The sequence below is a fragment of the Euphorbia lathyris genome, chromosome 4 (genome assembly GCF_963576675.1).
Source record: "Euphorbia lathyris chromosome 4, ddEupLath1.1, whole genome shotgun sequence".
NCBI classification, from domain to species: domain Eukaryota; kingdom Viridiplantae; phylum Streptophyta; class Magnoliopsida; order Malpighiales; family Euphorbiaceae; genus Euphorbia; species Euphorbia lathyris.
The window spans coordinates 97,111,302-97,128,421 of record NC_088913.1 but is presented as its reverse complement, the minus strand read 5'-3'; the positions used below and the strand labels follow the sequence as shown (position 1 = coordinate 97,128,421).

At 37.6% G+C, this 17,120-nt stretch overlaps 1 protein-coding gene across 1 annotated transcript; it reads left to right on the top strand.

Moving 5' to 3' along the window:
- Positions 1–2,418: 2,418 nt before the first annotated feature.
- Positions 2,419–6,216, top strand: LOC136226950 (two-component response regulator ARR17). Its single transcript, XM_066015659.1, has 5 exons — positions 2,419–2,641; positions 4,533–4,603; positions 4,693–4,770; positions 5,665–5,735; positions 5,814–6,216. The coding sequence occupies exons 1-5, from the start codon at positions 2,506–2,508 to the stop codon at positions 5,908–5,910; spliced, it is 453 nt and encodes a 150-aa protein (XP_065871731.1). The 5' UTR covers positions 2,419–2,505; the 3' UTR covers positions 5,911–6,216.
- Positions 6,217–17,120: the final 10,904 nt, after the last annotated feature.

The following is a 17,120-nucleotide window of genomic DNA, read 5'->3' as shown; positions in this document are numbered from 1 at the left end:
TTGAGAAATAATTCATCAATTGTGTATACGTACCAAGTTTTGAATCTTGTCATCTCCACTGTATACATACGTCACTTTATCACATTTCAGTAACAGATCACAAAGAAATGTATATACACGTGACTTTTTTTTTTTGAAAAAAATAAAAAATTATATTGTGTTCCATACGAGTTGGAAATTTTTTGTTGTGGAATTTCAAAATATTAATCTTTAATTCTATTATGAAATTTTAATAAGGTAAAAAAAATTAGACCCAATTAATATGCAACCGATGCAGGATGCATGAATAAAATATCTGTATTTTTGAAAAGGGTTTGAAATTGCCCCAATATATTAAGGGTAAATTTGATTTTAATTGCGAACATTAAGAATAAAATTATATAATTTTTTTTTATGTTAAGGGTAAAATTATTTATTTATTTATTTCTGATGTATATTTTGGATTCAAAACCTAAGACGATTTCTTATATTAATTACAAATTGTCAATAACAAAGAAAATTAAGAGTTTCCATAAATAAATTCCATCAATTAATGATATTTTACATGAAATCTGTTTTCTTGTTTTGATTTTACATGAAATCTTTAATGTGAATTAAAAGCATAGTGTGTCTACATAATAAATTATATTATATTTTTTTTTTGTGACAAAACTATATTATATTCTACTTTCTATAGAAATGACTTTATATCAAATCATTATAAATCCAAAGAAATATATGTGATCTTTTTTTGATTCAGTATATAATTTTCATACCGTAATGCTTTTTTATTAATTATTATTTTGGATTAATTCCAAAAAAATTCACGTGTTTACACGGTTTTGTAGATAAAGGATTGTGGTATTTTTGTTGTCAAAAAGAAAACTGTATTTGTCGATATTTACAAATTGAGGATTTTTTAGTTGAAATTGTCAAATTTGACCGTTAACGTCTTCAAAATGAAAATTTTCAAGAATTCCCCCCCCACCCCCACCCCAAATAAAAAGAAAAAAAAAATAGTCCAAAAAAACGTCGTTTTGGTTCCCCTCAAAACGACGCCGTTTTGCCTTGTGGGTTTTTCATATAAAAAGAAGGGTTAAGGTGCAAAAATACCCCCTAACGTTTTGGGGTAGGAGTAATTTTACTCTTAACGTCTAAAATGGTGCAATTTTACCTCTAATGTTGGAAGCCAAGAGCAATTTTACCCCTAACGTTGATAAATTGGGTCAATTTGAGAAATAATTCATAAAACTGTCTTCTCGATCATGAATCTTGTCATCTACACTTCACACATGCGTTATTTTTATCAGTAACAAATCACAAACATATGTTGGAATGTGAAAAAAATATTAAAAATATACTGTCTTTTGTACGAATTAGATAAAAAAATTTAAAAAATTCACCGAATTTATAAATATTAATCTCTAATTTTATTATTAAATTATAAAAAAATATTATATCTTTTTTTAGAACAAATTGATATGCAGTTGGTGCAAAATAAAAAAAAAATGACTGTATTTTATAATAGTGTCTGAAATTGATCCAATTTATCAACGTTAGGGGTAATTGCTCTTGGCTACAAATATTAGGGGTAAAATTGCACCATTTTAGACGTTAGGGGTAAAATTGCTCCTGACCCAAAACGTTAGGAGTATTTTTGCACCTTAACCCTAAAAAGAAGCAGTATAGGTAGAGGCATCAGATCGTTTTCAAGCTATGACAGATCGTAGATGTCAATTGCCACCTCGTCATCGTCGATCTACTTAGCATTAGAAGTTTTTTTTATTATTTTAAAACATTTTGTATCGAATAGTAATTATGTACTAATGTATACTTTTTTTCAATTAATGCTATTTTGTCTAAAAAAAATTTACATAGAGTTTTATCCCTCTCCCTCAAATCCTGGATCCGCCACTGATTATATGATACAATAATTTATATAATGGAATGGAGGGAGTAAATCCAAAGAAATAAATATGATATTTTTTATATAATTTGTGCTAGGTTCGAAGTTCGTCTCCTCTTTCAATTAAAACTTTATGCATATGTTAGGATTCGAACTAGAATCTAACTTAAGTAACTTGAGACCTTTAACCACTTAAGTCACCTTTAAGATATTTCTTTTAATTCAATATATATATTTTCAGATTATATATATATATATATATATATTTTTTTTTTTTTTCTTTTTTCAGACTGTAAGAAAAAATATTAATTTTTTTGTTGTGTAATTTTCCCACCTACCTTTCTTTCATTTTCTTGTGCATTATTATTTCCCCCATAAATTTGTGCCTATACTATGTTCATACTTCTATTGTTTCTTTTCATTTCCTATTAAAAATATTATTAAATAAAAACTATATATTATATTAGTAATATCATTATATATATATATATATATACGTACAAGCATTTGCAGTCTGCAAACTTACAACTTCTGTTACGTCTGGGCCTCTTATTGTTTGATACTAAAAAATTGTCAACTTGTGCCTTATAAAATATATATAAATACCCCCGTTTTTATATATGAATTTTACTTGTTCATCAATGGAGAAACTTGTTGCAGATTTTGCAGATCATCAACCTCATGTTTTAGCCGTTGATGATAATCTCATCGACCGAAAACTCGTCGAGAAATTGCTCAAAAACTCTTCTTGTAAAGGTACGTAACGTAATCAATGTACATACATACATACATCTCTTCTCTATTTCATTTCATTTCCGTCACCGGAGAGTTGATTATTTAGTTTTAAGGACTCGAACTCGAGATCTCCCATAGATTCGAGTACGGTTTAGTACTGTTTCACGTTGACCGAAAAATTGTCAAAAATTTGCTCAAAAACCTATATATATTGCACGAAAACTCTCACTAGAGTTTCCGTGTTTCATGTCCACTTCTGTTTCCTAGCTAAATTTTCTTAGAAATAATGTTTCCCAGTTTCTGTTTCCGTTTTCATTTACGTTTCCGTTTCTGTGCAACATAAAGATATTAATTAATGTACATGCATACATCTCTTTCTCTATTTTATTTATTTCCGTCACCGGAGAGTTGAGTATTTTGTTTTAAGGACTCGAATTCGAGATCTCACATCGATTCAAGTGCGGTTTAGTACTGTTTTTCGTTGATGAAAATTCGTCGAAAAATTGCTCAAAAAAATTCTTCTCGATGTAGATACATACATCTATTTCTCTATGTCATTTTATTTCCGTCGCGTGAGAGTTGAGTATCTAGTTTTAAGACTCGAACTCGAGATTTCCCATTGATTCGGGGACGGTTTTATACTATTTTTCATTGACCGAAAAATCGTCGAAAAATTGCCTACAAATTCTTCTTGCAAAGGTATAATCAATGTACATACATACATCTCTTTCTCTATTTCATTTCATTTCCGTCACACAAGAGTTGAGTATCTAGTTTTAAGGACTCGAACTCGAGATCTCCTATCGATTCGAGTATGGTTTGGTACTATTTTTTATTGACTGAAAAGTTGTCGAAAATTTGCTCAAAAACCTATATATATTGCACGGAAACTCTTATTCACTAGTGTTTCTGTGTTTTGTGTCCATTTCCGTTTCTGTTTTTTTTCCGCTTCGTTTCCATTTCGTAGCTAAATTTTCTTAGAAGTAACATTTCCCGGTGTCTGTTTCTGTTTTCGTTTCTATTTCAGTTTCGGTTTCTGTTTCCGTGCAATATAGACTCTTCTTGCAAAGGTATAATCAATGTACATAAATACATCTCTTTTTCTATTTCATTTCATTCCGTCACCGCAGAGTTGAGTATTTAGTTTTAAGGACTCGAACTATAGATTTCCCATCGATTCGAGTACAGTTTAGTACTATTTTTTATTGACAGAAAAATCGTGGAAAAATTGCTCAAAAACTCTTCTTGCAATGTATAATCAATGTACATACATACATCTCTTTCTCTATTTCATTTCATTTCCGTCACACGAGAGGTTGAGTATCCTCAAACTCGAGATTTCCCATTGATTCGAGTACGGTTTGGTACTATTTTTCATTGACGAAAAATCTTCGAAAAATTGCTCAAAAACTCTTCTTGCAAAGGTGTAATTTATTTCATTACATTTCCGTCAGGAGAGTTGAGTATTTAGTTTTAAGGACTCGAACTCGAGATCTCCCATTGATTCGAGTATGGTTTAGTACTATTTTTTATTGACCGAAAAATCGTCGAAAAATTGCCTACAAATTCTTCTTGCGAAGGTATAATCAATATACATACATATATCTCTTTTTTCCGTCACACGGGAGGTTGAGTATCTAGTTTTAAGGACTCGAACTCGAGATCTCCCATTGATTCGAGATACGGTTTAGTACTATTTTTCATTGACCGAAAAATCGTGGAAAATTTGCTCAAAAACTCTTCTTGCAAAAGGTATATAATCAATGTACATACATATATCTCTTTCTCTATTTCATTTCATTTCCGTCACACATGAGTATCTCGTTTTAAGGACTCGAACTCGAGATCTCGCATCGATTCAAGTACGGTTTAGTACTATTTTTTATTGATATGTTCATCATAATTTCTGCAGTGACAACAGCAGAGAATGGGATAAGGGCACTTGAGTATCTAGGATTGGGAAATGATGATACAAATAGCAATGTAAGCGATTTGCACCCGAAAAAAATGATCGATCGGGTCTAATTACGTTTTCGGAGAATGAATTGTGTTTTTTCTATTGTCATTTGCAGGTCTCAAAGGTGAATTTGATAATCACAGATTATTGTATGCCGGGAATGACCGGCTATGAACTCCTCAAAAAAATTAAGGTATGTAATGTAATCATTAGTGGAAAACAGCTCATTTGTGTCGCCTTAATCGCGCTGATCCGGAATAAAAGCGACGCAAATGCTGAAAAAAGTTCATTTGAGTCGGTCATCAGTTAGAGACCAACGGAAATGCAATGAAAATTAGTATTTGCGTCGTGCAATGTAAATACTAGTGGAAAATAATTCATTTATGTCGCCTTATTTGCGTCGTTCCATAATAAAAGAGACACAAATGCTAAACAAAATTCATTTGTGTCGGTCGTCAATTAGAGACCGATGAAAATGCAATGAAAATTAGTATTTGCATCGCGCAATATATCACTAGTGGAAAATAGCGGGTAAATTACATGCATGGTGTACAACCTTTGTCATGTAAACATGAAAGAAGAGAAAAGCTAGTTCAAAGGAGCCCACATCTCCAACTTACGCTAAAGTGTATAGCCGGTAAATATGACATGCGAACACAAAGTCAACGTGACACGTCAGCAATTTGACCTCCATAAAAGTTAAAATTGCTGACGTGGCGTATGGACCGATCAATTTTTGAATTTTAAGGATGTCAAATTGCTGACGTGGCGCGTTGATCGGTCACAATTACCAGCTGTACACTTTAATGGGAGCTCACCAAAAGGTTGTACACTTTTATGTGCAAAATTGAAGGTTGTACACCAAAATGTGAAATATGACAAAAGTTATACACCATGTATCTAATTTACCCGGAAAATAGCTCATTTGCGTCGGTATTCATTTGTGTCAGTCGTCAATTGGAGACCGACAGAAATACAATGAAAACTAGTATTTGTGTCGGGGTATTTTAGAATCGACGCAGATTTCTGTGAAATGCAAGGAAAAGTCTTGATCTTGATGTGTGCATTTGCTGTTACTTGAAAGCAGGAATCATCAATGATGAAGGAAGTTCCGGTGGTGATAATGTCATCGGAGAACATTCCGACTCGAATCAACGAGTAATGATCCCAATCCGCGAATCGAACTACTTAATTAATATTTATAATCACAGATTATAAAGTTTTCTTTTTGTGCAGGTGTTTAGAGGAGGGAGCTCAAATGTTTATGCTGAAGCCACTTAAACAATCAGATGTGAAGAAACTGATGAGAAGTGACTTAATCTGCAGATCCTGAAAATTTAGGGATGTAATTTTAATTAATTAATAGTTTTAGGGATGTAATTGATTATGAATTTGTTAAAATCTCAATTACTGATTACTTTGTGACTGTTTAGTTGAAAAATTGTTGCAAAATTTAGTTAGTAGCGACTTAGCAACTGTATAAATGCAGTCGCTAATTTCTGTTTGCGACTGATTAGCGTCTGAATATCGCCAGTGCCGCGTTTCTTATAATGGGACTTGTGATAGATCTGATGACTTTCTATAATATTGATTATTGGCTTAGAACATTTTTAGTCCTTGTACTTTTTAAAAAATTCAACTTCCCTCTATAATTTAAAAACATCTTATTACTCTGTGAATTTACTTAAATTGACATATTTAATCTCTCAACTTTCTTAAGTGGCTTATTTGTCCCCGTAAGCTTACTTAGGGAGAGTTTTAGGTGTTTGGTTAGTGATCTCCTGTTTGCCTTTTACATCTGAAAAGCATTATTAAGTATTTGGTTAGTGATCTCATGTTTGCCTTTTACACTCGAAAAAAGCAGCCTTTTAGCAGCAAATCTCTGCTTTTTGGAAAAGCAGCTTTTTCCAAAAGCAAACCGTAACAGCAACAGCAAACCGTAACAGGAAACAACAACATCAACAGCAAACAGCATGTAAAACAAACGGGCCCTTACTTTTTCCCACTAATTGGCATTCACCTATCCAAAATTTTATCATTTGACTCATGATCTATTATTTGGTCACACTTAGTTCATGACCTATCACAAATTTCATCCAATTTGGATAAAAACTTAACGGCACTATTATCCTATTAACATGTGACGATGTTTTTATATTAAGACTTTATAAATTTTAGTTTAGGGATTTTTTTAATTTAATTAATTATTTTCACATAAAAAAATAGATATGACAAATAAACTTTAAGACGTGCGATGTATCAAATACATATGTCAAAATATCACCACATATTCAGAGGATATCGGCTTTGTCAAATCTAAATTCAAATTGGATGAAATTTTACCAATTGGTATAACTCCATAGACAAATGTAACCAAATAATAGACCATGAACCAAGTGATAAATTTTTTAATATGTTAGTAGCTAAATAACACTTTAAGTCTAATTTATTCCATTGCTCGACTTGTTTAAATATATGGATATCAACTTGTTCAAGGGCCACGTGGATTTTTAAAGATCAACAATCACTTTCAGCAAGTTCACAAGTTAAGTCGAAGCTTTTAAAATATAAAAGTACAATTTACTATTCTCATAAGTACAATGAACTAAAAATGTATTACGACTTGATTTCTCCATTCACCGTGCCGCCAGGAGTCGAAGTCTGCTCCTCTCTTACCGCCCTACTTAAGGACTAAAATTAGCTTCCCTAATATTAAATCCCGGCTCTGCCACTGGTTGCATAAATTAAGACTTGAACTCAAGATTTTTAAAGGGCTAATTACAAATCTAGCCCAATTAAGAGGGGTATTTTACATATCTAATCCACTTTGCTTTCATCTTATCAAATTAGACACTTTCAACCATTTTGGACAAAATTACCCTTAGTTCTATTCAATCATCGATCTTCTTCTTCTTCCGGTTCTTCTTCTTCTTCTTCTTCGGTTCATCTTCTTCAATTTCTGATACCAATCATTAGCGATTTTTGAGATTATTGACCTATTATGTTCAATTTCCCGTAGAAATTGTAAGTTTTTAGCTTATACGCTTGCTTTTCTCGTTGGTCTTGCCTCTTTCTTCATCTGTAATGGTATCGTTTCAATTTCCTCTATTTCCCACAATTTTTATCAATTTTCCTCCATTGCTGTCGTATTTCGTCACAAATGCGACAACTGTTGTCGCATTTGTGACGAAATGCGACAAATTTCGTCACAAATGCGACAGCAATGGAGGAAAATTGTGGAAAATAGAGGAAATTGAAACGATACCATTACAGATGAAGAAAGAGGCAAGACCAACGAGAAAAGCAAGCGTATAAGCTAAAAAACATACCATTTCTACGGGAAATTGAACATAATACGTCAATAATCTCAAAAATCGTTAATGATTGGTATCAGAAATTGAAGAAGATGAACCGAAGAAGAAGAAGAAGAACCAGAAGAAGAAGAAGAAGAAGAAGAAGAAGAAGAAGAAGAAGAAGAAGATCGATGATTGAATAGAACTAAGTGTAAGTTTGTCCAAAATGGTTGAAAGTGTCTAATTTGGTAAGATGGAAGCAAAGTGGGTTAGATATGTAAAAGGCCCCTCTTAATTGGGCTAGATTTGTAATTAACCCATTTTTAAATTAAGAGACATGTCACCCCTAATATTTAAGACCTAGCTAGCACCTCCACACCCAATATTATACAAAAGTACAAAATCAAATCTTTGCAAATATATGAAATAGAAAGCAATTAAGCAGTAAGATTATATCAATGAAAATGTCTATGATGATGGTGTAGATGCATGTGATGATCCAAACCAAAGCAGTGCACAAGAGGGTAAAAACCCACAAACAAGCAATCTCCCAACCCGTTTAACAGACCGTCTTAAACATTTTTTTTTGGACCCTATGCTAAATGAAAAAAAATGGGTCCTATTCATTAAAAAAATTAATACTTTCATATAATAATGATGTTTCTATAAAATGAAACACAGTGACGCTCGCTCCTTCTTCTTCGTCCAAAAGTGACGCTCCGCTAGGGTTTTGCTTGGGACTCCTTTGTCGCCGCCTCTCGTCGTCGCTCCTCTGCCTCCGCCTCTCGCTGCCGCTTCTCTGCAACCGTCTCCCTCTCGCCACCGCTGTGTCGGATCCCCTGTTTTTTTTCTAGTTCTCGCGTTTTTTCTGATCTGTGTCGCAGATCTCTCTCTCTCTCTCGCCGGCCGACCGTCCGCGCCTCCTTCCTGTGGTGTGTGGCGTCGACGCGTTTTCCTAGTTGCTGTCGAACCGCGACTCTATCTGTGTGAAGCAGCGGTTCTGTTTAGGTTGGTGCGCAGCTGCCGTCGTCGGTTCGCTACCGCTGCCGCCTTGGGATATAACTAAAGGAAAATTATTAAATCAATTCCAGATACAATAATCAACGAATAATTAATAATAAGATTTAACTTTTATTTATCTTGCAATCTGTGATTGTTTTCTTCGTTGCTTTTGTAATCGTTTTCACTCGGACATGTCTGCACCAGGTGCGAAACCTCCGGACGCCGGAGGAGGTTACGACACTACCATGGATCTGGTTTTTCAATCGTATCGCGACTCCCTGATTGGAAAGAAGACAGCGGAAGCAACCTTTACGCGCAAGGACTTGATTGTGGATGGTACAGTTCTGGTATCGTATGCTAACCCTTTGAAACCAAGTTTTACCATCAGATCCCAGACACTTGATGAATGGGCTGAACCATGGAAAACAGATCTTATTGTTAAGATTTTGGGAAAGAACTTGGGGTATATTGCACTACGTAAGCGTGCCTTGGAACTCTGGCAGCCGCATGGTGAGGTGGATATTATGGATGTTGGACACGGCTTCCATCTTGTACAGTTTCATGACATGGAGGACAGGGAAAGAGTGATCCAACAAGGACCATAGATGATTCAGGGGCATTATCTCTCGGTTCGAACCTGGTCATCGAACTTTGTTACAGAAACAGCTACGATAGCATCGACCCTTGTGTGGGTTAGATTCCCTGATCTACCTGTATAGTTCTATGAAGCAAATTTCATCTTGGCTGTTGCAAGTTCCATTGGCAAAGCAGTCAAGGTGGATCAAAACACTATTAAAGCATCGAGAGGTAAATTTGCTAGGGTGTGTATTGAAGTAGACTTACTGAAGCCACTGATTGCAGAGTTTGAAATTAATGGAATTTCATACCGTGTTGAATACGAAGGACTTCACGTGGCATGCACAAGATGTGGATGTTATAGACACTCCAGAACTAGCTGCTCCCTTCCTAGTATCTTCCCTGCTGACCCACCTGTTAGTCAACCTTCGAATGTGAACATTCAAGCTGAGGAAGGTTTGATCTCGAGTAATATAGAACTAGACAGGACGGTGGCTGAGAATGCTGAGGGTGAAAAGGTGTAGGATTACGGACCATGGATGATGGTGCTAAAAAGATGCTATGCACTAAGAGCCCAAGGGGTGGGGGTGAGGGAAGCAACACCATAAACCAAAATGAAAGCTCCTAATACTATTTAAACTAAGTTCGGAACTGACCCTCCTTTTGTCTCTACAGCGAAACAATCGGATAGAGGGAAACATGTGGAGATGTCAGGTTCTAAGGTGTTCTCAGCGAAAGCTAGCATGTCAAAGAATCACCCCCTTAGCTTAGGCCGACATGGAAAGAAATCGTCGGGAGTTAGTATTACTAGTACTCTCAGGGACTTCACCAACAAAAATAAATTTGCTAGTCTTCAATTTGGTGTAGCTAATCCATCTGTGGATTTGGAAGCCAATGATAGGATTACAAACCGCACAAAGAGGAGTCGTGCTGATAGCATCGGAGGGTAGGAGAAATCCCCTGCGGATGGGCGTGGTCTGCGTATAATAGAGAAGGATGGTGCAATGGTGAATTCTTCGAATAACGGGAATCCCACGGGTTTTGATACGACTCAATTGACACTCGATCCAAAAGTGACTAGCCTTGATAAGGCTAATGTGAACGGGGCTACCTAAGCTCCACGTTAATTCTAGGTGTTGCCTAGTCCGTTCTTGTTATTCATTTTTATGATGAGTATTATTTCTTGGAATTGCTTCGGTGCTGGGGGCACTGAATTCCTGAGAAGTTGTAAACATTTACTTAGAGTTCATTGTCCTGATATCTTTGTTCTTCTAGAGACCAGGCTCCCGGGGTCGCGAGCCACGACCTTTGCTCGGCAGCTCCAGTTCGATAATTTTGCTATTGTGGAAACTGAGGGGTTTAGTGGAGGCATCTGGGTGTTTTGGCTCAGTCATCGGGTTAGCATTACGATCTTACGGGAGAATAGGCAGTTTTTACACACCAAGGTTAGTATGATGGATGAAGCTTCTCGGGGGAGATGTTTTGAGGCTACGTTTGTATATGTGCGTCCCCAAATGAGCTTCAAAAGATTGTTCATTGATGAGATGGTGAATCTCAAAAAGGAAGTAACTGGGCCATGGGTGATACTGGGAGACTTCAACTGTATTAAAATGGCAGAAGAGAAGCAAGGTGGCTCTAGACGACTCTTAGACAGATGTTCTTTCTTTTTTGATTGGATTAACCGTATGGATCTCATTGACCTCGAGTTTCAGGGCCTGCGTTTCACTTGGTATAAAGGGTCTTCCCCCAGAACCAGGGTGGCTTGCAGACTTGACCGTGCGTTATGCAACTTTAGCTGGACATTCTTGTTCCCCGAGGCTGCAGTACGCCATTTACCTCGGAACAAGTCTGACCATTGTCCAATCCTTATCTCTTACTATACTACTCCAATCACTGATGTGCAGAGGCCCTTCCGTTTCCAAGCTGCCTGGCTGATGCATGAAAGCTTCTCTAAATTTCTTATGTCTGATTGGAAGCCTGAGAGCGACATTTGTGAAGAACTGAAGCGTTTGACTCCGAGGCTGATGGATTGGAATTAGAACATTTTTGGCCACATTGCCACCCGCAAAAAAGGGGCTTTTGGTTGACTAGCTGGTGTTCAGAAGGCTCTAGCTGATCGGGTTACAAGAGGCTTATTAAAATTGGAACGACAACTTCAGGAGGAGATTGATGTAATTCTACAGCAGGAGGAAATTTTTTGGTACCAGAAGTCTAGAGTCAAATGGCTGGTATTCGGAGATCGTAACACCTCTTTCTTTCATCTTTCAACGCTCATTAGACGCCGTCGAAATAAAGTGGCAAGGCTTCGAGATGAGAACGGGGTGTGGACGTGGAATGCTGCAACGATTAAAGAGCTGGTCCATACCTATTTTAGCCATCTTTACTCTGAAGAGGATGACCAAAGACCGGAACTTCACACGCTGACCTCCTTTCCAGATGTTGCGAGAGAGGATCTGGAGAGACTGGCTTTGAATTTTGATACCTCTGAGATTAAAAATGCTCTTTTTGAGATGGCTCCGCTTAAAGCACCTGGACCTGATGGCTACCAAGCTGGAGTTTTTCAGAAAATGTGGCATTTCATGGGTCAACAGATGTGTTATGTGGCTCTACTTGCCTTAAACTCGGGGTTCCTGAAGCCAGAGCTGAATGAAACCTTAATTACGGTTATCCCCAAGGTGCAATGCCCGGAATATATTTTCCAATTCCGCCCAATAAGCTTATGCAATGTCCTTTACAAGATTGTTACAAAATGCATTGTTAACAGATTAAAGCCCCTTTTGAGTAGTGTTGTCAGCCCTACCCAAAGCAGCTTTATTTCGGGGAGGAACATTACTGATAATGTGATCCTTGTTCAAGAGGCTATCCATTCCCTGAGACAGAAAAAAGGCCGCATTGGAGGTATGATTCTCAAACTTGACCTCGAAAAAGCCTATGACAGAATTAGTTGGGATTTTCTCCGTCAAACTCTTGAACTTCTGGGGTTAGGAGAGAATCGGGTTACCCTTATTATGAACTGCATTGCTGCAACCTCAATGAGGGTTATTTGGAATGGGGAAGAACTTCCCAGCTTTACTCCGACTCGTGGGCTCCGGCAAGGAGACCCGCTGTCACCTTACCTGTTCGTTCTGTGTTTAGAGCGTTTGAATCATATGATTGAAGATGCGATCACTTGTCAAAATTGGAAGCCGTTGAGGTTATCGAGAGCTGGGCCTACCTTATCCCATGTTTTCTTCGCTGATGATATCATCATATGCGCTGAGGCTTCTATTCCCCAGGCTGTGACAATCAAGAACATTGTGAATTTCTTTGCCGATTGCTCTGGTCAAAAGGTCAGCCTTTCTAAATCGTGAGTCTTCTTTTCGCCTAATGTTTCAAACATGGTGAGTCGTGGCATTTGTGACATTCTCGGGTTTGAACGAACCAAGAATCTTGGAACTTATCTTGGAATGCCCCTTATCCATTCGAGAGTTAATAGGGAAACTTATAAGCACATTGTAGATAAAGTGATGCTCAGGTTGTCGGGGTGGAAGTCGAAGAACCTTTCCTTTGCAGCAAGAATCACTTTGATCAAATCGGTAACTAACGTAATTTCGGCCTATTCTATGCAATCAACATTACTTCCTAGCAGCATCTGCTCCCGGCTTGATTCTGAAAACATGAAATTTCTATGGTGGTCATCTTCGAGTAGTAAGAAAATCCACCTTATTTCCTGGCAGATGGCATGCCTTCCTAAGAAGCGAGGGGGGCTCGGAATGAGAAATTCCAGGGAGTTTAATGTGGCTTTGTTAGGAAAGCTCTCATGGAAGATGCTAATAAGATCTGATCTTCTTTGGGTTAAAATTCTGCGAAAAAAATACTGTGCTTCTCAGAATGACATGTCTATGTTCATGAGCAGGGCTTCTCAATCAATTACCTGGAAGGGTATTATTGCTGGAGCTGCTCTTCTCAGGGAGGGTTATCTTTGATGGTAAGACCACTAGCTTCTGGACGGATATCTGGTGCGGTTCTGAACCGTTAATTAATTTTGCCATCAACCCAATCCCTGCAAGTTTGATGAATCTGAAAGTTGCTGACTTTTGGCAAGGGTATTCTTAGGACTGGCATAGCCTCCAACCGTATCTGCCTAACACAAGTCAGCTAGAGCTCGCTTCACTAGTCATTCTTCTTGAGAAAACAGATGGAGATGATTGGTATTGGCAGTTTTTGACGTCTGGATCGTATACAGTGGCATCGGGACTGCGATGCTTACAACGGTGTAGATCTGAGATGGAGGAAAGAAAAGACTGGAAACTCATTTGGAATCTCGCTGCCCTGAAAAGAGTGCGTGCGTTTTTCTGGTTAGTGGCTCATCGACGAATTCTCTGTAACGAGCTCCGTTGGAAACAGCACTTAGCTGCTTCTCCGGCGTGTCTGGTTTGCGGGAAGGTAGAGACCCAGATCCATGTTTTACGTGACTATAGGGAAGCAAAGGCTGTCTGGTACGAGCTGGTCCCAAGTCGAAGCATTTACTTGTTCTTCCGAATTAGTGAGGCGGATTGGCTGCAGACCAATCTGAACCAGGAGACGGTTATTAGGTGAGCACCGTGGTCGAGTATCTTTGCTCAAGGAGTTTGGTGGATCTGGAAATGGAGGAATGAGAGAATATTTTCAAATAAGAGACCCCCGGATAACAAGGCTTTGTTCATTGCCGACCGAGCTGTGGAGCTCAAATAGGCGCAAGCTTTGCTTAATGTTAAAGGCGGGTCAGATAAGAGCCTAATCTGGATAAGTTGGCTTCCCCCTGAACCTGAATGGGTGAAGATTAATTCTGATGGCGCTAGCAAAGGGAATTCCGGGTATGCCTCAGTAGGAGGCCTGATCCGTGATCATCATGGAGATTGGAAAGGTGGTTTCTTGGTTAATCTTGGTGTCTGTACGGCCACGCTTGCTGAACTTTGGGGCATTTACTTAGGCATGAATCCCTCCTTGATGTCATACTAGGGTTGAGCGGAGTGCACCATCCGTACGCCTGGTCAATTAAGAAGTGTTAAGAGCTTCGTTTGAGGTGTTGGGAGGTTAGGTTGGTTCATGTGTTTAGAGAATGTAATAAGGCTGCTGACTGGATGGCGAACTTTGCAGGATCTTGTTCTTTGGGTCGTCACGAGTGTGATGTGCCTCCTGTAGGCCTCCAGGATATTCTGAGTGTGGATCGGCTTGGACGTTCCACACGCCGGAATATCAACTTTTAGTTTTCTTTCTGTTTGCTCTGGGCTCGGCCCTCCTTTGTTACCAAAAAATAAAATAAAATGAAACACCAAAATACTTTTAACTTTTTTTAGCATTATAAATATAATTAAATAATTAAATTAGATATTGTGTAATAACAATAAAAAAAATTGGACCCCTTACGACTCTTAGAGCGTTAATTTTCTGGATAAATTAACATTCACTTATTTTTTCACATAATAATAAATAACAATAATTTATTTAAATTTGTATAATAAAAAAAAATTGGGCCCCCTTAAATTTGAGGTCCTATGCGGGAGAGCTCTTTGTACACCCTTCTCCCACTCCCATGTCTTTTAGCTATGAAAGACACAACAAAACAAGCCATTTTCTCCCCTGGCTATGGCTATGGCCCTGGCATATGGCCATGCTGATCATCATGATTGTTGTTTTTCTTTCTCATCCAATCACCTAGAGATCAAAGTTGTAAAAAACGTCAGTCGGGTTGAATTAGTCGAGAATTAATTTGGATTTGTATTTTGGTAAATGCAATTAATTTGGATATCTGGGAGCCATCGAAATGGATCGGTCCTCTTTCTTATCTTTTATATTCATCATCCGCCTCATATATAGTTACCGATACATAACTTCATGATGAGATTGTTTCTGAGGGATATGTTGTTCATCATTTACCGTTTCTTCGTTTACCATTTCTTCGGTGTCAAAATGACCCCAAATGTCTTCTTCGTACGTTGTTTCTTCCGAAAAAAAAATCAGATTCGAGCTAATATCATCTAAATCAAGGTTGGATGCAAGGTTAAAATCAATGATCTTTTCTTTTCCTGGCCGATGAGTTCGGACTTCAATGGTTGTGTCTACTTCAGCGGTTGTGTCCACTTCAATGGTGGCATCACAACTTGATTGAATAACATTCTCTATCTTCATAGCTCGCGGTTGGATTGTTCGTGATTCAAAATTAACATATAGTGGGATAACATCGCTTGAATTCATCCGACAATACTCTATGAAACACTCAACATCACTTGAATCAGCAATCAGAACTATTATCCCAGGAACTTTGTTTGGACCGTATGTAGTTTGCATAGTCATACATACCTCAAATGATGTTGAATCAACACGTGTAGAAGTGTATACTCTCTCTTGAAGCATTTCAAAGTTGATTTCCATTGACAGCCGAAGCAACTTCGATTCACTCCACTCGTAAGTCATGATTTTTCCAATGATTTTCAATTGGCCATTCCACATGATCACACATAATAAATGGCCAGTTAATATACTGCTACCAAAAATAAATAACAAGAAAACCAAAAGATAGTGTCAAACAGTGTACTAAAACAAACAAAGCAAACAAATTACATATACTTCGCAATCTTCGCATATCATTAAACTGTGAATTCACGGTTGTTAGACGAGGTGCCGCGGCCTAATCTCCCGGGCGGACCGGGGGGTGGACAACCTCATGGCGACGTAAGCGGTGATTGGCGCCGATAGCAACCAATCGTGGAATCAAGCTGCTCGGTAGGACCGGAGCTCGGAGATATGGAAGAGTCGCCACCCACGAATGGGAAAATGAACACCGATCCCTTGCGGGAGACCGGTGTGGGTTCGGGAAACTTAGGTACGAGCCGAGAAGGCTAGCTCCTTTCCGGAGAAAGGCTACTAGGGACCCCGACATCGCCCGGTTATGAACCACCGGCCTCCTACTCAGCATGTTAGGCGATAACGGACTAATCGTATACTTCTTTAAGTTTAAAATTCATTTGAAACCCTTTTCTTTCTCTTTTTTTGAAACCGTTTTGAGCATATATTATTGAAAAGCCATATTAGTAAAGAATCACCCATTTATGTTATACATACACAGAGAGGGGGGCGAAAGAAGTGATTTATTTACAACCGTATTTAAAAGTCATGTCGTGTGTTTATTCTACACTAACTTATTCCCCCAAAACGAGTTTATTTACATGGTTCGCACCTTAATCGCCGTTGGAACGATTTAAGTGCGTTTTAAAACCCCGTTTGATGAAGTTTACCCGAATCGCCGTTGGAACGACTCGAGTGTTTGAAAACATTGAGATAAAGAAACCTTTGATAAGAAAACGTGGTTAAACATACAAGTCAATTTTATTTTGTACAAATCATTTAAGAAAACGATTCAAAACTCTGTTATTTACAATGAAAACGATTTTAATTACAAGGCTCGCTTAATCCGTCGTTTGGAACGGACTAAGGTTTTAAAGCGTGATGTTTTAAGAAACGATTTGAAATGTCAAGAAAACACTATTTATTTACATTAAGAATCTCTAAAAAATCTTTAATTTAAATAATTAAATTGAAAACTCTTTTTGTGATTTATTTTCCCCCTTTTTCCTTAATGGATTCTCTACTTATTATAATTACAATAATAAACATATTTGAACCAAAATTCACTCCCAAATAAAGCCCATTT

Bases quoted from the DNA above. Each gene is read 5' to 3' on its own strand.
- LOC136226950 (XM_066015659.1), top strand. From the start codon at position 2,506: ATGAATTTTACTTGTTCATCAATGGAGAAACTTGTTGCAGATTTTGCA. The intron at 4,604-4,692 runs GTAAGCGATTTG...TGTCATTTGCAG, and splicing joins ATGATGATACAAATAGCAAT to GTCTCAAAGGTGAATTTGAT. The intron at 4,771-5,664 runs GTATGTAATGTA...ACTTGAAAGCAG, and splicing joins AACTCCTCAAAAAAATTAAG to GAATCATCAATGATGAAGGA.